Here is a 13,651-nt window from a genome sequence, read left to right on the forward strand (position 1 = left end):
CAATATTTTTTTATTTTATTTTCTATTTTTTATTTTTTATTTATTTTTAGTATTAAACTTTTTAATTACTAAGCTTTTATTATACTACGTCATGTCATTGATAATGCAGACCCAGGAGACAAAGTAATTTTCGAGCCGAGCACACACACGAACCACCTTGCTCGGTAAAACACACAGGCGCTCTCTCTCTCTCTCTTCGTGTGCGCCATGACCTCTAGCAACAAAAAATCCGGAAGACCACGATCGCTCGATGGCGATTGCCTATTATTCCTCAAAAAAGTTGTTTGTTTTCACCTCCTCTCCAGGAGAGACAATTCTGACTCTCGATCTCGTTCCTGAGAAGAGGTCACAATAGAGTCACCCAGGAGTTTACAAAACCAAGTGGGTAATTACATTTGTTTAATAAAGGGCTCCCGTGTTGCAAATAATCCTAGGTAATATCAATATTTTTTTATTCTCTTATTTACTTTTGTCCCATACTTTTATGATATACTGTCATTTTGGTTCTTATTTCAAATTTTCCCACTAAACATTTTATAGGTAGTTTCTTTTTCATTTAGACAAATGTAAAAGACAAAGTTTTTTACCCCACAACTCTCTACATAGGTATCTAGGGACTAAGAGAAGTAAAACGAGAGGTTTCAAACGTGGTCTAACTACGAAAATTGAAATCCTGGTCTCTCGCGCCCCCCCTGGCATGCCTCTGCGCCCACCAGAGGGGGCGCGCCCCCCACTTTGAGAACCACTGCTCTAGAGCAACATGTCCCGAAGCTGCAGCCTGCGAAACATACTGGCTCATGTAAAGGAAAAAGCAAGTGTTACTCTATATTCTTATAACTTTCATCAAATCCCATGATACACCAAAACTAACATTGTGTACGTCTGTCATTAATGTGGTCACAAATACAGACTTCCAGTAATATTCAAAACGGCTGGACAGTGCAGTTTGTCAGTAAATGATACTCAAAAAAACTTAAATAGTGCATGTGTTGGTTGGGACTATTTTCATTGGTGGATTAATACACATGTTGTTCTTTAGTGTATATTTAGAAAAGCAGTGTGTGTGGGATTGAATCAAATGTGCATTCTAATAACGGCACTAACAATGTTTCGCTCCTTAGATATTGTTCAAGGTCTGGAGACGGAAATATTGTTATTAATGTGATTGACAGCATGCAGGAACAATGGAGCTCTAGCACAGAGGAAAGATATAACAGGCTTTGGAAAAACACACAATACTTGTCAGTAAGACACATACATTTTTGGTTTGAGTCTTTTCATGGCACATTTTTGGAAAATAACCCCAATATCCCTTAAGCCCTTTACAGTTTACTCCATCAATGAAGTCAATTTTGTGGCCGCTTCTTTCCTTTGCAGACAGAGATTTGTTATTTTGGATTCAAAATAAATTAATGCACTGAACGTCTATTTTCAGCGATGTATACTGATTGTAGTATGAAGTCATTTTTTATATTTTTGAATCAGTAGGGGCTTCCTTACAGGGAATCACAGATGTCTAACATGTGGTACAGTTGCGATGTCATCTCTTACCACAGAGTGTCTTTAACCTGTTATTTAATTAAACTCCTGCACCGCTGCCATAAAAACATGCTTGCTGTTAAACCACAGCCATGCTCCAGTTACTACTAGCTACTGATCCTGGTTTCAACAAAATTAAGAGCGTGCTGCAGAATTAGTTGACCATATTTAAGTCATAAAACTCTGTTTAATACAAAATGAATTGCAGATGTTAGCAGTGATTTCATATGATTCAAAAATTAGACACATAAACAAGAATTAATTTGCAATCTTCTGTCACTCCACACTTTGGATGTGTTAGTGTGTGTGTGTGTGTATATGTGTGTCAATCCACATTGGTCTCCGTTGTGTCCCATTTTGTGGTGAAGCTACGTGAAGCTAGCTACAGCCATGATTTATAAAGTCTGTCCTGACACTCCCACCACTCCCTCTGCCAACCAGAGGGAGGACTGTCACTACCACTTCAGGACTTCACTCTCTTCACTTTCTCCGAGCAGAGTGGAATTCATCATTGCCTCCTAGCAGCTGAAAGAGAAAGGTAAGGCCCTATTATTACTTTTTTTTTTACTATGTGTACTGTTATGTAAAGGGACTCAGCTTAACCCAATCAAAGTGATGTTCATACAGATAACTTATCTCTGTTCCTGTTGTTGCTTTTAACTTTGGTTGTTGTTCCATTTATTTTACAGCTATATAGATAAATACGCATGCATTATTACTGTTTTTAGTCATTTTTCCTAACTTGATGTAACCATGGCATGGGTTTGGTTTGGCCACAAGTGATTGGCCATCGGGACAAAGCTTGTCTTCTACAAGCTAAATATATAGTATAACTGCATACATAAACCTCTTTGATTATGGGTCAGCGAGTAAGCGCAGTCTCTCCCTGTGTGTCTCTTGGCATTTCAAAGTTATGCTGTTAGTTAAGTCTGTAGTCTAAAATAACTTGGTCTTCCATCCTAATTACTGTACAGTATGTTCAACTTCTGAATGAGTTGGAAACAACGGAGTGCTTAAGATAGTCAGAGGATATGGCTATTTTCAGTTTGGGGCATATAGCTTCATCATGCAAAGATCCATTTATTGCTGAATTTTCAAAACTATAGTCTTCAGAAGGAGTCACCAATTATCTGCTATCAAGATGTTTCACATGACAGTTCTATTTTGTTTAATGATTATGTTTGCTTTGAATTAGAGTTATTCATGCCATTGGAAAAGCAATATATGTAAACAGAGAAAATAATTAACACAATCTTGTTGTTCTTCAAAGGTACATAACAATTCAATAGCAATAAAATATACACTTTTCAAACACTTATTGTGGTTAATTGAGGTATACTGTGTTGATACAAAGGACCATATCATTGTTTCTGATAGCCCTATTTGAGACCAGATAACTTTACAACAATAAAATGTTTACCCTAACATATTATTATTTTTACTATATCCGTGAGATCACAAAAATACCATTTGAAGAACAATTTGTTGCTTCATTACATGTGAATGTTTCACTTGATTTTTCACCATAACATCTGCGCAAAAGGCTATGTGACCAAAACCCACAGTCAAACAAAGTGGTGGACCTACACGTGGCTATGTTTTTGGTTGATTTAAACCCACGTGAAAGTTTGGATCCAAATGTAGAGTAAATTCTAACAAAATCTCCAGAAATGAAGGCCTGAGCACATTGGCTGTTTACTTTCTACTCAAGTGCCATTTAATCATTGCATTAGATTATGTCAGAACAAGGTAAAATAATGGTCACAATAACTTTTTCCCATCAGCCAAATGTAAACATATTTGAGCTTTTCGGGGCTTTTTATGCACAAACTAGAAAACATAAAAACAGGTTAATGAAATAACACCTAATGTCAACCATTTTCCAAATGTAATTTCTGAATCTTTAAGCGTTTTTATTCATATTTCTCAGTCATTGAGGTCTTTTCTTTTCACTATGGAATAATGCCTAAAATCACCACAGAGAATCTCACATCCACATTTTTTCCAGTGATAATGAACATGACAAGAACATTCAGTTAATGGGTTGTTTTTGTGTATGTTTCAAGTCAATGAAAATGTAGATTTCCATATCTAAGGAGACCCTATTATAAATATATGTATATTTGTATGTGCTGGTGTTATTATTGCTCTCTGCAGTCTTCTTTTTTTAAATAAACCAACCATAGGCGCTAAGCAAACCCAGCAACATCTGTGTACAAGGAATGTTCTGTGATGTTAAAGACGGCAGGGCTGGTTGATGTGGTTCACTGAACTTCTGGTTTGCCAAATCTAGAGTGAGGTTTGGAAGAATTCATGTTATGTGGATATTCTCCGTTCAGGTGCCATTAAATTGCACTAGAAGACGATACAACTAGATCACGTCATTAAAATACTAATTAAATAGTACCAGTTGTATTTCAACAATTTCATCAGTGTCTTCCAAAGCAATTACAAATTACAATTATATAAACATGTCTTGATCTGCAATTTATATGGTTAATTTACAATGAACAATGTCAAAGTGTTAAATCCAAAGAACTAATCCTGTAGCAGTATTGTTCGCACTAGAGATCATAATAATTTGTATGTAAATAAACATCAAACCAAGTTATTTGTATTGAGACTAGTGCCTCTTTTATTTTAAATAACATTGGGTGCAGTTCAAATTTAAACCAACAGCCTGGCCTAAGCTAATGAAATGTAAAAGAGAAAGCACTTTCCTATAGTGCGGTTGGTAGAGGTGATTGTATTTCTACTGAGTGGGCACATTAAGCAAATCGTTTTAAGGCCAATTTAACGAAAGAGAACCTGACTTTACATATTTGCATGTACAGTAGTGCCTGCTTGAGATTCCAACACATCTTCCTCACAAGAGACATTTTGAAGGAAAAGCAAGTGTGCACAAAATATTTTACTAATCACCAATGATGGCTATGTTCCACTTAGGTGTGCCAGTAAATCAATAAAGTAGACCATGTAAGTGAGCCAGCATTGACCGTGGTGGGTTTGTACACACCATTATAGTGAAGGAGTGCAATTTCTTTCCCCTGTATACTGAAAAAATAAAGTGTGCCTTGGACCTTGAAACAGGAAAAAATAATACAGTGAATACAACTTTTAAACCAGTGGCATTATGTCTATTGTGACATATATGTGTTGATTTATTAAAACTAAATCATTTGTATGTTCTCTCTTTTTTACTTTAAGTCTTTAAAAAAGCAAATGATATAGCCTTTTTGAAATAGCATATGGCATATTTGACTGACCAGTTAACCATACAAAGTCTCATGTTTCTTGTTGTCCTGAATTGTATCCTATAGCGGTCAGGACTGAGGAAAGGCTGTGAAATCCACTGTAAACTGTAAATTCTCTGAGGTCAGCTAAAGTACCCTGTTGGCAGATGGCACTTTTCTTTCTGATTAGACTTCTGACCCGGATGAAGAAGGGTGAGCCAATAAAAATGATAAAGGTGTAAGGTCTCTCACCCTAACAGGTGTGACAAAAGCAATAGGTTCACAGTGTTGTTAACCGAGCATAGTCTGAACAAACCCACAGGCCCTCAGGAGGGGACTTATCAGGCACAGTAAGTGAAAATGTCTGTGGGGGTGAGCCAAGGGCCTTTAACAAGAGAGAGAAAGGAAAAGAAAAGGGCAAGAGAGGCAACAGTGCAACACAACAACAAGGGAAATAGACATTTAGATAGAAACCAAATAGAAGGTAACAGCAGAAGACATTAACAAATGGGCTTGTAGCCAGCAGTGAGCTTTTGGTTTGGCAAACACAACATGTATTCAATAGTAAGAACGTCAGTCTGTTAGCTGGATCAATTTAAAGGGCAAGCTTAATACAATACAATTCAAAGACATTGTCAATGTCACACCCATTTAATCTCTTTTGCAATGACTTATCTCATCTCTGGCTTGGTGAAACTTATTTATGATTGAATAAAATGTATATTACAGTTAGCTATTTGTTCACTTTGAATCAAGGGCTATGACAAAGGAGCCTCATTTACTTTACATGAAACCCATTAGTGGACTATTCAATCATCCAATGGCAAAGAACATGGGTTTGTGTTTGTCCCTTGTGGGGCACTTAAAGTTTGCTCACTATAAGCTCATTTTTCCCATATGTAATTCATATAGCACTCACATGTGCATGTTGACTAGGCATTTGGTGAATATGAGTACTTTATTAGTTTAAGATTAATTCTTCACATGTTAGCAGTAATGCAATACATATTAGCTGTACCAGTTACATACATTCTATTACGTTACATAACATTTAAAAAATACACGTTAAAACTGTAGACATGCAGTCTACAGTTTCACAGTAGTGAAATGTATGTAAGTTTCCTTTTGGAATTTTGGACAGGTCTGGGGATCAAACCACAGACCCTATTGGTAGATGCCCATTTCCCCCCCGAGCCACATCCTCCCTTGTTTTCTACAAGGAGGAAGCTGTAATGAACATATTGCTTTTTTTTCACACATACTTTTTTTTCCCTTGTATTTTTTTATTACATTTATCATTTTGGTGTCCAAAAACCCTGCAAACTCAATTGACCTCAGGATTGGAAGTACCTTTGTGTAATATGGTTCTGCAATAGGAAGTCAGCCAAGAGGTAATGGAAAGTGAAAGAGAGGTGGGGATCTGGGAGGAGACTTTAAGAAAGGTTGTGGTAGCTGTTCTCTCTCTCTCCTCTGACCGAGTCTTCCCCTGTCTTTAAATCCTCTGCCAGCATACTGCAACCCTCTCTGCCATGTCCATATTTCTGTTTTCCAATCCCAGCATAGTGCTCAGGTTGTTATTTTCTACGACCCAGCCTTGTGGTCGGTGGGTCCATGTTTGCGCTGCAAAATGAACCAGATCCGCAGAAAACATACTATGTTGCATGGTACAAGAAGAAAACTCACAAAAGCATTTTACAGGAAAGAGGAGGAGGATAGAATACGTGGAGGCTGTGGAGAGGAACATAGAGATGTGGTGATTTCACAAGGCAGTCATATACAGCATGTGCCAACTCAACATTTCAACACAGTCTTTTCACTGGACATTATATGGACTTTTTGAAAGAGTCCTTCTAATTTGTAGAAACACATATTTTTAGGACACTTTTGAAAACTAAATGGTTCATCTCAAGGGGTGTATCCTAAATAGAACAGTTCAGGTAACATGTAGTACTATTGTACACACAGTAAACAGTGATAAAAGCTGTGTATGCTTTTACTTAAATAATCACTCACATCCTTATTATAACAAAGAGTAACTTTACACTAGCATACAACCTTGTTTTAGCTAATTTCACACTTTTATACTTATGTACACTTATGTTTTTTAACAATTATTTGTTAGTGCACTGTGTGAACTGACACTGCAAAGAGCAATTTTTGTTTTTTGAGAACACAAATGCTACAGCTTTGAAGATTTCAACAAAATAATAATTTTCAGCTCGTTGTTAAACTACTTTTCCAAGGCCCTTTTTGATGAAATACTTAATGGAACCACACTGTTTGCATAAACTAGGAAGTATAATATAATGTTTGTCAAATCAGAAACATTCTGCAAACTCTAATAAACTACATTACCACATTAAGACCATGGTTTTAAATGCAGGTAAGGTTTGGGAGTTACTCAAATTGTTCCTGTCATGATTCCTGTGTTGGAAATACAATACAAATTTGAAGCTTCCATACTGGCCCCTAGAGGACAAAATGTGCATTACAAGCAGGGATACTACTGTCCATGATTTTTCTACATGTAGAGCTTCATCACTAATGGGGCTAAACGTTATCAGTTTTAAAAATACAGACCCATCACATTTCTTACAATTCTTGCCATTCATTAAAAACATACTGTCAGTTGGAAACATGTGCCTGATGGGAGTGAGAGAAAAGTTCTTAGGTCGTTGAATTCTTTGTTGTTTTCTGCACTAATTAATCCAGGTTGGACTGGACCCAGGTTGACCGCTCTTCTAAGGAGCCATGTTGCTGTGGTCATTATGGAGTGCAATATTGCTACTGACCCCCCTGGAGGCTGCAGAGGAGGATGATGTGCAAGCAGGTAAAGTGTTCATTGTGAAAACAAAAGGAACTAGCAATACTGACCATTTTATTAGTAAGATATATCAAGATAACTGAAACTTAAAGCAGGAGAAGATACTGACCATTAGTATGAAGTGTGGATTTTCAGTGTATGTGTTTGTATTTGTCTTTGATAGCTGCACATGTGTGTATTTATGTGTGTAGGCTGCAGCACAGCTGTAAATGACCTTGTCTATATTGTTGATGGCTCGTGGAGTGTTGGCACCTCAGACTTTGAGACGGCCAAGCAGTGGCTTATCAACATCACCAGCCAATTTGATATCAGTTCCCACTACACGCAGGTAATATAAACCACATTATATTGTTTGTGCTAAGAAGATATTGCAATTTCCAATTGTATTTAGTAGCAATCTTTTAATTAAACTTGTAGAGTTTGCACTTTGATATTCCCATTGATATAATCTGAAATGTTACCCTGTCAAATCAAGAACATCGCCTTTTTTATGTGTCAACAGCTTTTATAAAAAATATATAATTCCAGCATTTTTTGGCTGATTCCAATAGCTTCACTACTCCTAGATTGGATTTGTTTTATATCTGCTGTAGGTGGCTGTGATCCAGTACAGCGACACTCCTCGTCTGGAGATTTCTCTGGGGATACACCAGGGTGGAGCAGAGCTCATCGAGGCCATACAAGGCATCACCTACCTTGGAGGAAACACACAGGCAGGAGAGCATTTTTTCTCTTTACAACTCTCGCACTTTTATTAACATTCAGGTATTATGAAAAGAAAACTATTTCAGACTGTGGGGTACTTATTGCTGATCATTGCACAGCTAAAAAAAAAGCCCCCTACTATTCATTGGAGAAAGACACACAATTTTGTGAAAAGCAAAAATACAGTATTTTTCTATGCTGGCTCTAGCCAAAAGGAGCAACTGAACATGCTAAAATGCTAACACTTGCACTTCTCTTCGAGGCAGGACTAGATAGCAATTTGGCTAGGTAGCATGTAGCCTTGTTAGACTGCTGTATGGTGACTGAGCAGGTTGTGATAAAAAACTACTGACATGAAAAGTAATGGCATGAAATAAAATGCAGCATTATAAAATGTTAAATTAAGATAACACTAATAACACACATTCAATTAAGTGTTAGCAAGAGAAATGCAATTGTATAATAAAAAAGCACAAAAACAAATTATGAACAAATAAAAGTACATTTTTTAATAAAAAAAGGCTTAGGCTATTACTCAACACAATAAATGTGATTAATATAGTATAGAATATTTGTAAATTCTCTATTATCCAACACTTTGGGTTCTATGCATGGCCTGGTTGCTTGGTGTTGAAATAGAATTTAGGCACCTTACATGCAGAAGAATGACTTAAATGTAGGCTTCTGTGAAACTCTTTATTTCTGCCAGTATTCCATCCAAAAATACAAAACTAATAAAGTTGAGCAGGCTGGTTTTGGAGAGGCACACTTAGGCCGGTCCAAATGTACCAACATTCAGTTACTACAGGTGCATCTGCAGCAACATGACCACACAGCAACACCACAACACAGATTTATAGGGTTCACAATTCCAATTGAGGTTTAAAAAAAAGCTCTTGTATGCCTTTATATAATTTAATTTGTACTCTGGTGTATTGCAGCTGTCAATGGCTAGAAACATCATTCCTCATGTCGTTTTTTATTCACTGCACCAGGTCCTCACTGTTTTCTGTCTTGCAGACTGGCAGGGCTATCAAGTTTGCTGTGGACCACGTTTTCTCCTCCTCCCAAAGAGCCAGCCAGGTCAAGAACCGCATCGCTGTGGTGGTCACAGATGGCAAATCTCAGGATGACGTGGTAAATGTCACTTTGCCATGCTTGAGTGAAACCAACAGTAAAGTGCCTTTGGGTGGCCCTAAATCATAGTGGCAGAGTCAAGGGGGCTTGAGATGTATCACAGTGTGAAAAAAAGATTGACAGCACCTGCCCCATTCAAATAACCTCAACAAGTAAACACTTTCTGGCTCTGTGTATCCACATTGTTTATCATATTATGGTTTTATGTAGGTTCTTCCAGCATTAACTGTCTTTCAAGGGTTAAAATGAAAATCCTGTTTACCACGGAGGGCTCGTTTTCACCAGGTTGCCTGTGTTTCTTCAGGTGGATGCAAGTGTGGAGGCACGAGCAGAGGGCGTTACAGTATTTGCTGTTGGAGTTGGCAGTGAGATCACCACGTCGGAGCTGGTATCCATTGCCAATCGACCATCATCTGCCTATGTCTTGTATGCTGAGGATTACACCACCATTGACCGTATTCGAGACAACATGGAGCAGAAGTTGTGTGAAGGTTGGGATATGTAGTTTATCTCTTTTAATGGCATGTTTATCCAGCATTTGCTCAATTCTCCTGGCTGTCGAGTTGCAAAGTTTGAAGGACATCTGATTTGGGAAGTGTTTTTTCCTATTTTGTGTTCTCATTTCAACTATTTCTTGACCTCAATGTTAGAAACACACATCAGTCATAAAGGTTGATGGTTCTCCTTTAATTTTAATTGAAAAGGAATTGTACTTCTTGAACCAGGGGTGACTGAAAGTTGAGTGATTATGGGACTAAGATGCAAAGGGTTTTTCAAGGGTTGAATACTAATGTTCTTATACTCACCATACAAAAACACAATAGCTTGGGTCTCCTCTTTCCTTCCTTGCAATACAAAAAAGTGTCAATAAGCCTTGTCAAATTATTTCAATTACCAGCATACAATACATTTTTTAAACTTTAGGTCAACTAGTTTTAATTTCTCAATGAACATGGAAAGCAGAATGTAATTGCTGACATTATGCCATGTGATAGCCAATAAAAGACAGGTGTACTTTATAATATTAATAGGGCTGCATCAATTTAGTTGTGCCTGTTGCAATGACTGTTTCATTTTTGAAATACTACCGTGCAACCAACCCCAGTTCATAAAAGTGGAAAATATGTGCCTTAAAATTGCACTTTTCTAATGATGGCCTAAGGGGCCAATTCACCTGGCTGTAATAATCATTTTAACCAAAATGATTTCAACATTTCAGTTGCTTGAAAGATTATTGACATCAAGCTTTTATACTTTTTTTACCCTCTTGTGTCACTGCTGGTTACAAAAACACAAGATGGCTGCAACATAAATTCAACATAGGGAGCTTCACCAATAGCTGACTAGGGTCACTATGTCCTGTTCTTATACAACATTATTATTACTGTTAAGCTAAGCCTGCACTTGTGTTTTTCCTCCGAACATTGGATACAGTATATTGTTTTGTTGTATGAAATTCAGTAAATTAAGCTTAAGTTTTAAATTCAACACCAAAAAATACAAAACATTGTTTTTCTCAGAGAGGAACAAAACAATACACTACCAAATAATGCAGTTGTCCCAAAAACGCTTTTTCTTTCATGTCTATACCTACATAAATAATTTACTAATTTATTTCTAGAGTCTGTGTGTCCAACTCGAATCCCGGTGGCATCTCGGGATGAGAAAGGCTTTGAGCTGCTGCTGGGCATGAACATTCAGAAGAAGGCCAAGAAGAGCCCAGGCTCTCTGATTTCTGAGGCAGCCTATTCCCTTACTGCCTCCACAGACATTACTGAGAATACCAGGTACACTGTTGTCTTAAAGTCACGAGGGTCTTAAACATCTGTCACATTTCATAATTTTTTTATTTCATTTAAAGCACTATCATTTCTATTTCATTGTTGGACTTCCTCTTTGCACTAGGGATATTTTCCCAGAAGGCCTCCCTCCATCCTATGTGTTTGTCGTAACCCTGCGTCTAAAGGGGTCTTCCAGCAAGCTGACATTCGACCTTTGGAGGGTGCTGTCTAAGGATAAGGAGATCCAGGCTGCAGTGACACTAAGTGGGAATGACAAAAGTGTTACATTCACCACCACCAGTCGGACAGAAAATTGGCAGAGAATCACCTTTAAAAACGGCTTTCAGGTTGGGATAGAGTTTCATGCTTTTACCAGATCAAAATGACTTTCGGCTGTGCTTTGACTTCCAAGTACTAACAAATGCTCCTTTTCCAAGATGACTAAGTTTCAAAATGCAATATGTCTTTCTGTCAGCTGGTAAATCCGATATAGTTGAAGACAAATGTCTCAACGGTTTGCATGTGTTCAGCCTGGTTCATAGCATAATGTTTATAAATATTATAAACCCTTATAATTGAAATGACTCGGCCAAATGTAAAAAACAAAATGCATATCTCTAAATTACATTACTGTACTTTTTCTCAATCAAAACATTTTGTCCATATGTTAGAATACTCTGTCTCAGTTAATCTATAACTTTATAAATAACTTCATCAATTGAAGCTTTTTTGCATTGAGAATCAACTCAGTTAATGCAGTTGCTTAAAAATGCCCAATAAAAATAACTTCACAATAACAAAAATATCATCATTTATATGAATAAGGGGAAAAAACATAAATGTCATTTACTGGTATTTTCCTGCCCCTGAAAGCACACATTGTGCTATAAGAGTGTACTCTGTCTCTTCCAATCTTGGGTTTCCCTTTATGTTGGTGCCTGTGAACGAATGTGACTGGGATGACTTGTGAAGAGCCAAACTCGCAATTATTTAAGCATCATCCCCTGTTCAGCTCAATACAGCTACACATATGAAGATGTAATGTGGTGGAAGCCAACAAGAGGCTCAAAGAAAACATTTCCTACTCTAAACCACAGTCCCCAGTGGAAACTAGTTGGTGGATGTGTAGTTCTTGGAGAACATGTGTCTGCTTCCATGGCAGCTCAATGTAATAGTACATCCTGGTGGACACGCCAGGTTGTTTTTTTCCAAAAGACACCCTCCACCCTTGCACACCTAGATTTCAGTATAGAACATTGAACAGGGTTGTACTTATGTTCAACTTGTGTTTGCACATGTTTGATTTGATGTGGTTTGATGTGGCTCAAGGTAGAAACCTGTGATTTCTCTTTTGGAAATAATGGTTGTGGCTAACTCCCAATGAAACAATAGCTGCTCTGTCTCTCTCTACTAGATGGTGAGGGCATCTAGGAAACATTGTGATGGAAAAAGAAATACATTTTTACTCTTAATAACTTCCAAGTCAACACTATTTGTAGAGCATTTATGGAACTGACCAAATTAGAAAGATATACACATACGCCTGCCAACAGAATGGAAGGCTGAGTGAAAGAAGATTTGACAAGTTAATACATGTTTTCACATTGCCTGAAAAAACTCTCAGTTAATGCATGTTCATATTTGAGAAACCCCTTCTAAAAACAAAAGTGTTTTTGTATTCATTTTTGTGCCTTCTTTCAGAATCTGTATGACGGAAAGTGGCATCAACTTAAAGTTCTGGTGAGACCAAGCCAGGTCACAAGTTTCCTTGACGATCAACCAATTCAGGAAATTATGCTGGAACCAGGGGAGCCAATTTACATCAATGGAAAGACACAGGTGGCAAAGAGACGAGGAACAGACATCACTGTGCCTGTGAGTAATAACACCACAACTGAGGCGGAAAATAAAATAAATTATTGAAAAATATTTGACACCAATTTCAGGTGAACCCTTACAAAAATACAGTAGTTAAAAAAAAGTAATAGTAAAAGAGTTATGACAATTACATCTAACTATTTTCTTCCATCAGGAGGAAAACCCATTGAAAACTATCATAGAAAAGCATACATAGGATATTAAGCACATTTAACCCTTGTATGGTGTTCGGGTCTGTGGGACCCGTTTTCATTCAGAAAAATGATATGATAAATTATTTTTTCAAACTCACACTCATGGCCTTGGCGCATTTTCTGTGAAGAACATATATCAGAACACATTTTCAATGACAACGCACTGTACACCCTTTGTTTGTGTGTGTGTGTGTGTGTGTGTGTGTGTGTGTGTGTGTGTGTGTGTGTGTGTGTGTGTGTGTGTGTGTGTGTGTGTGTGTGTGTGTGTGTGTGTGTGTGTGTGTGTGTGTGTGTGTGTGTGTGTGTGTGTGTGTGTGTGTGTGTGTGTGTGTGTAGTGTAGTAGGTAGTAGTACGTACGT

At 37.4% G+C, this 13,651-nt stretch overlaps 1 protein-coding gene across 1 annotated transcript in view; it reads left to right on the plus strand.

Annotated features, from left to right (window-relative positions):
• Window positions 1–7,523: 7,523 nt before the first annotated feature.
• Window positions 7,524–13,651, plus strand: part of LOC104949920 (collagen alpha-1(XXI) chain-like) — a 40,584-nt gene continuing 34,456 nt past the window's right edge. Inside the window, exons 1-8 of the mRNA XM_010776359.1 lie at window positions 7,524–7,602; window positions 7,788–7,924; window positions 8,190–8,309; window positions 9,322–9,438; window positions 9,743–9,929; window positions 11,060–11,225; window positions 11,344–11,566; window positions 12,921–13,094. Of these exons, the coding sequence (XP_010774661.1) occupies window positions 7,524–7,602; window positions 7,788–7,924; window positions 8,190–8,309; window positions 9,322–9,438; window positions 9,743–9,929; window positions 11,060–11,225; window positions 11,344–11,566; window positions 12,921–13,094 (1,203 nt within the window). The remainder of the gene's footprint in view (window positions 7,603–7,787; window positions 7,925–8,189; window positions 8,310–9,321; window positions 9,439–9,742; window positions 9,930–11,059; window positions 11,226–11,343; window positions 11,567–12,920; window positions 13,095–13,651) is intronic.

Source organism: Notothenia coriiceps, unplaced genomic scaffold (genome assembly GCF_000735185.1).
Source record: "Notothenia coriiceps isolate Sejong01 unplaced genomic scaffold, NC01 NC01_scaffold00016873, whole genome shotgun sequence".
NCBI lineage: Eukaryota > Metazoa > Chordata > Actinopteri > Perciformes > Nototheniidae > Notothenia > Notothenia coriiceps.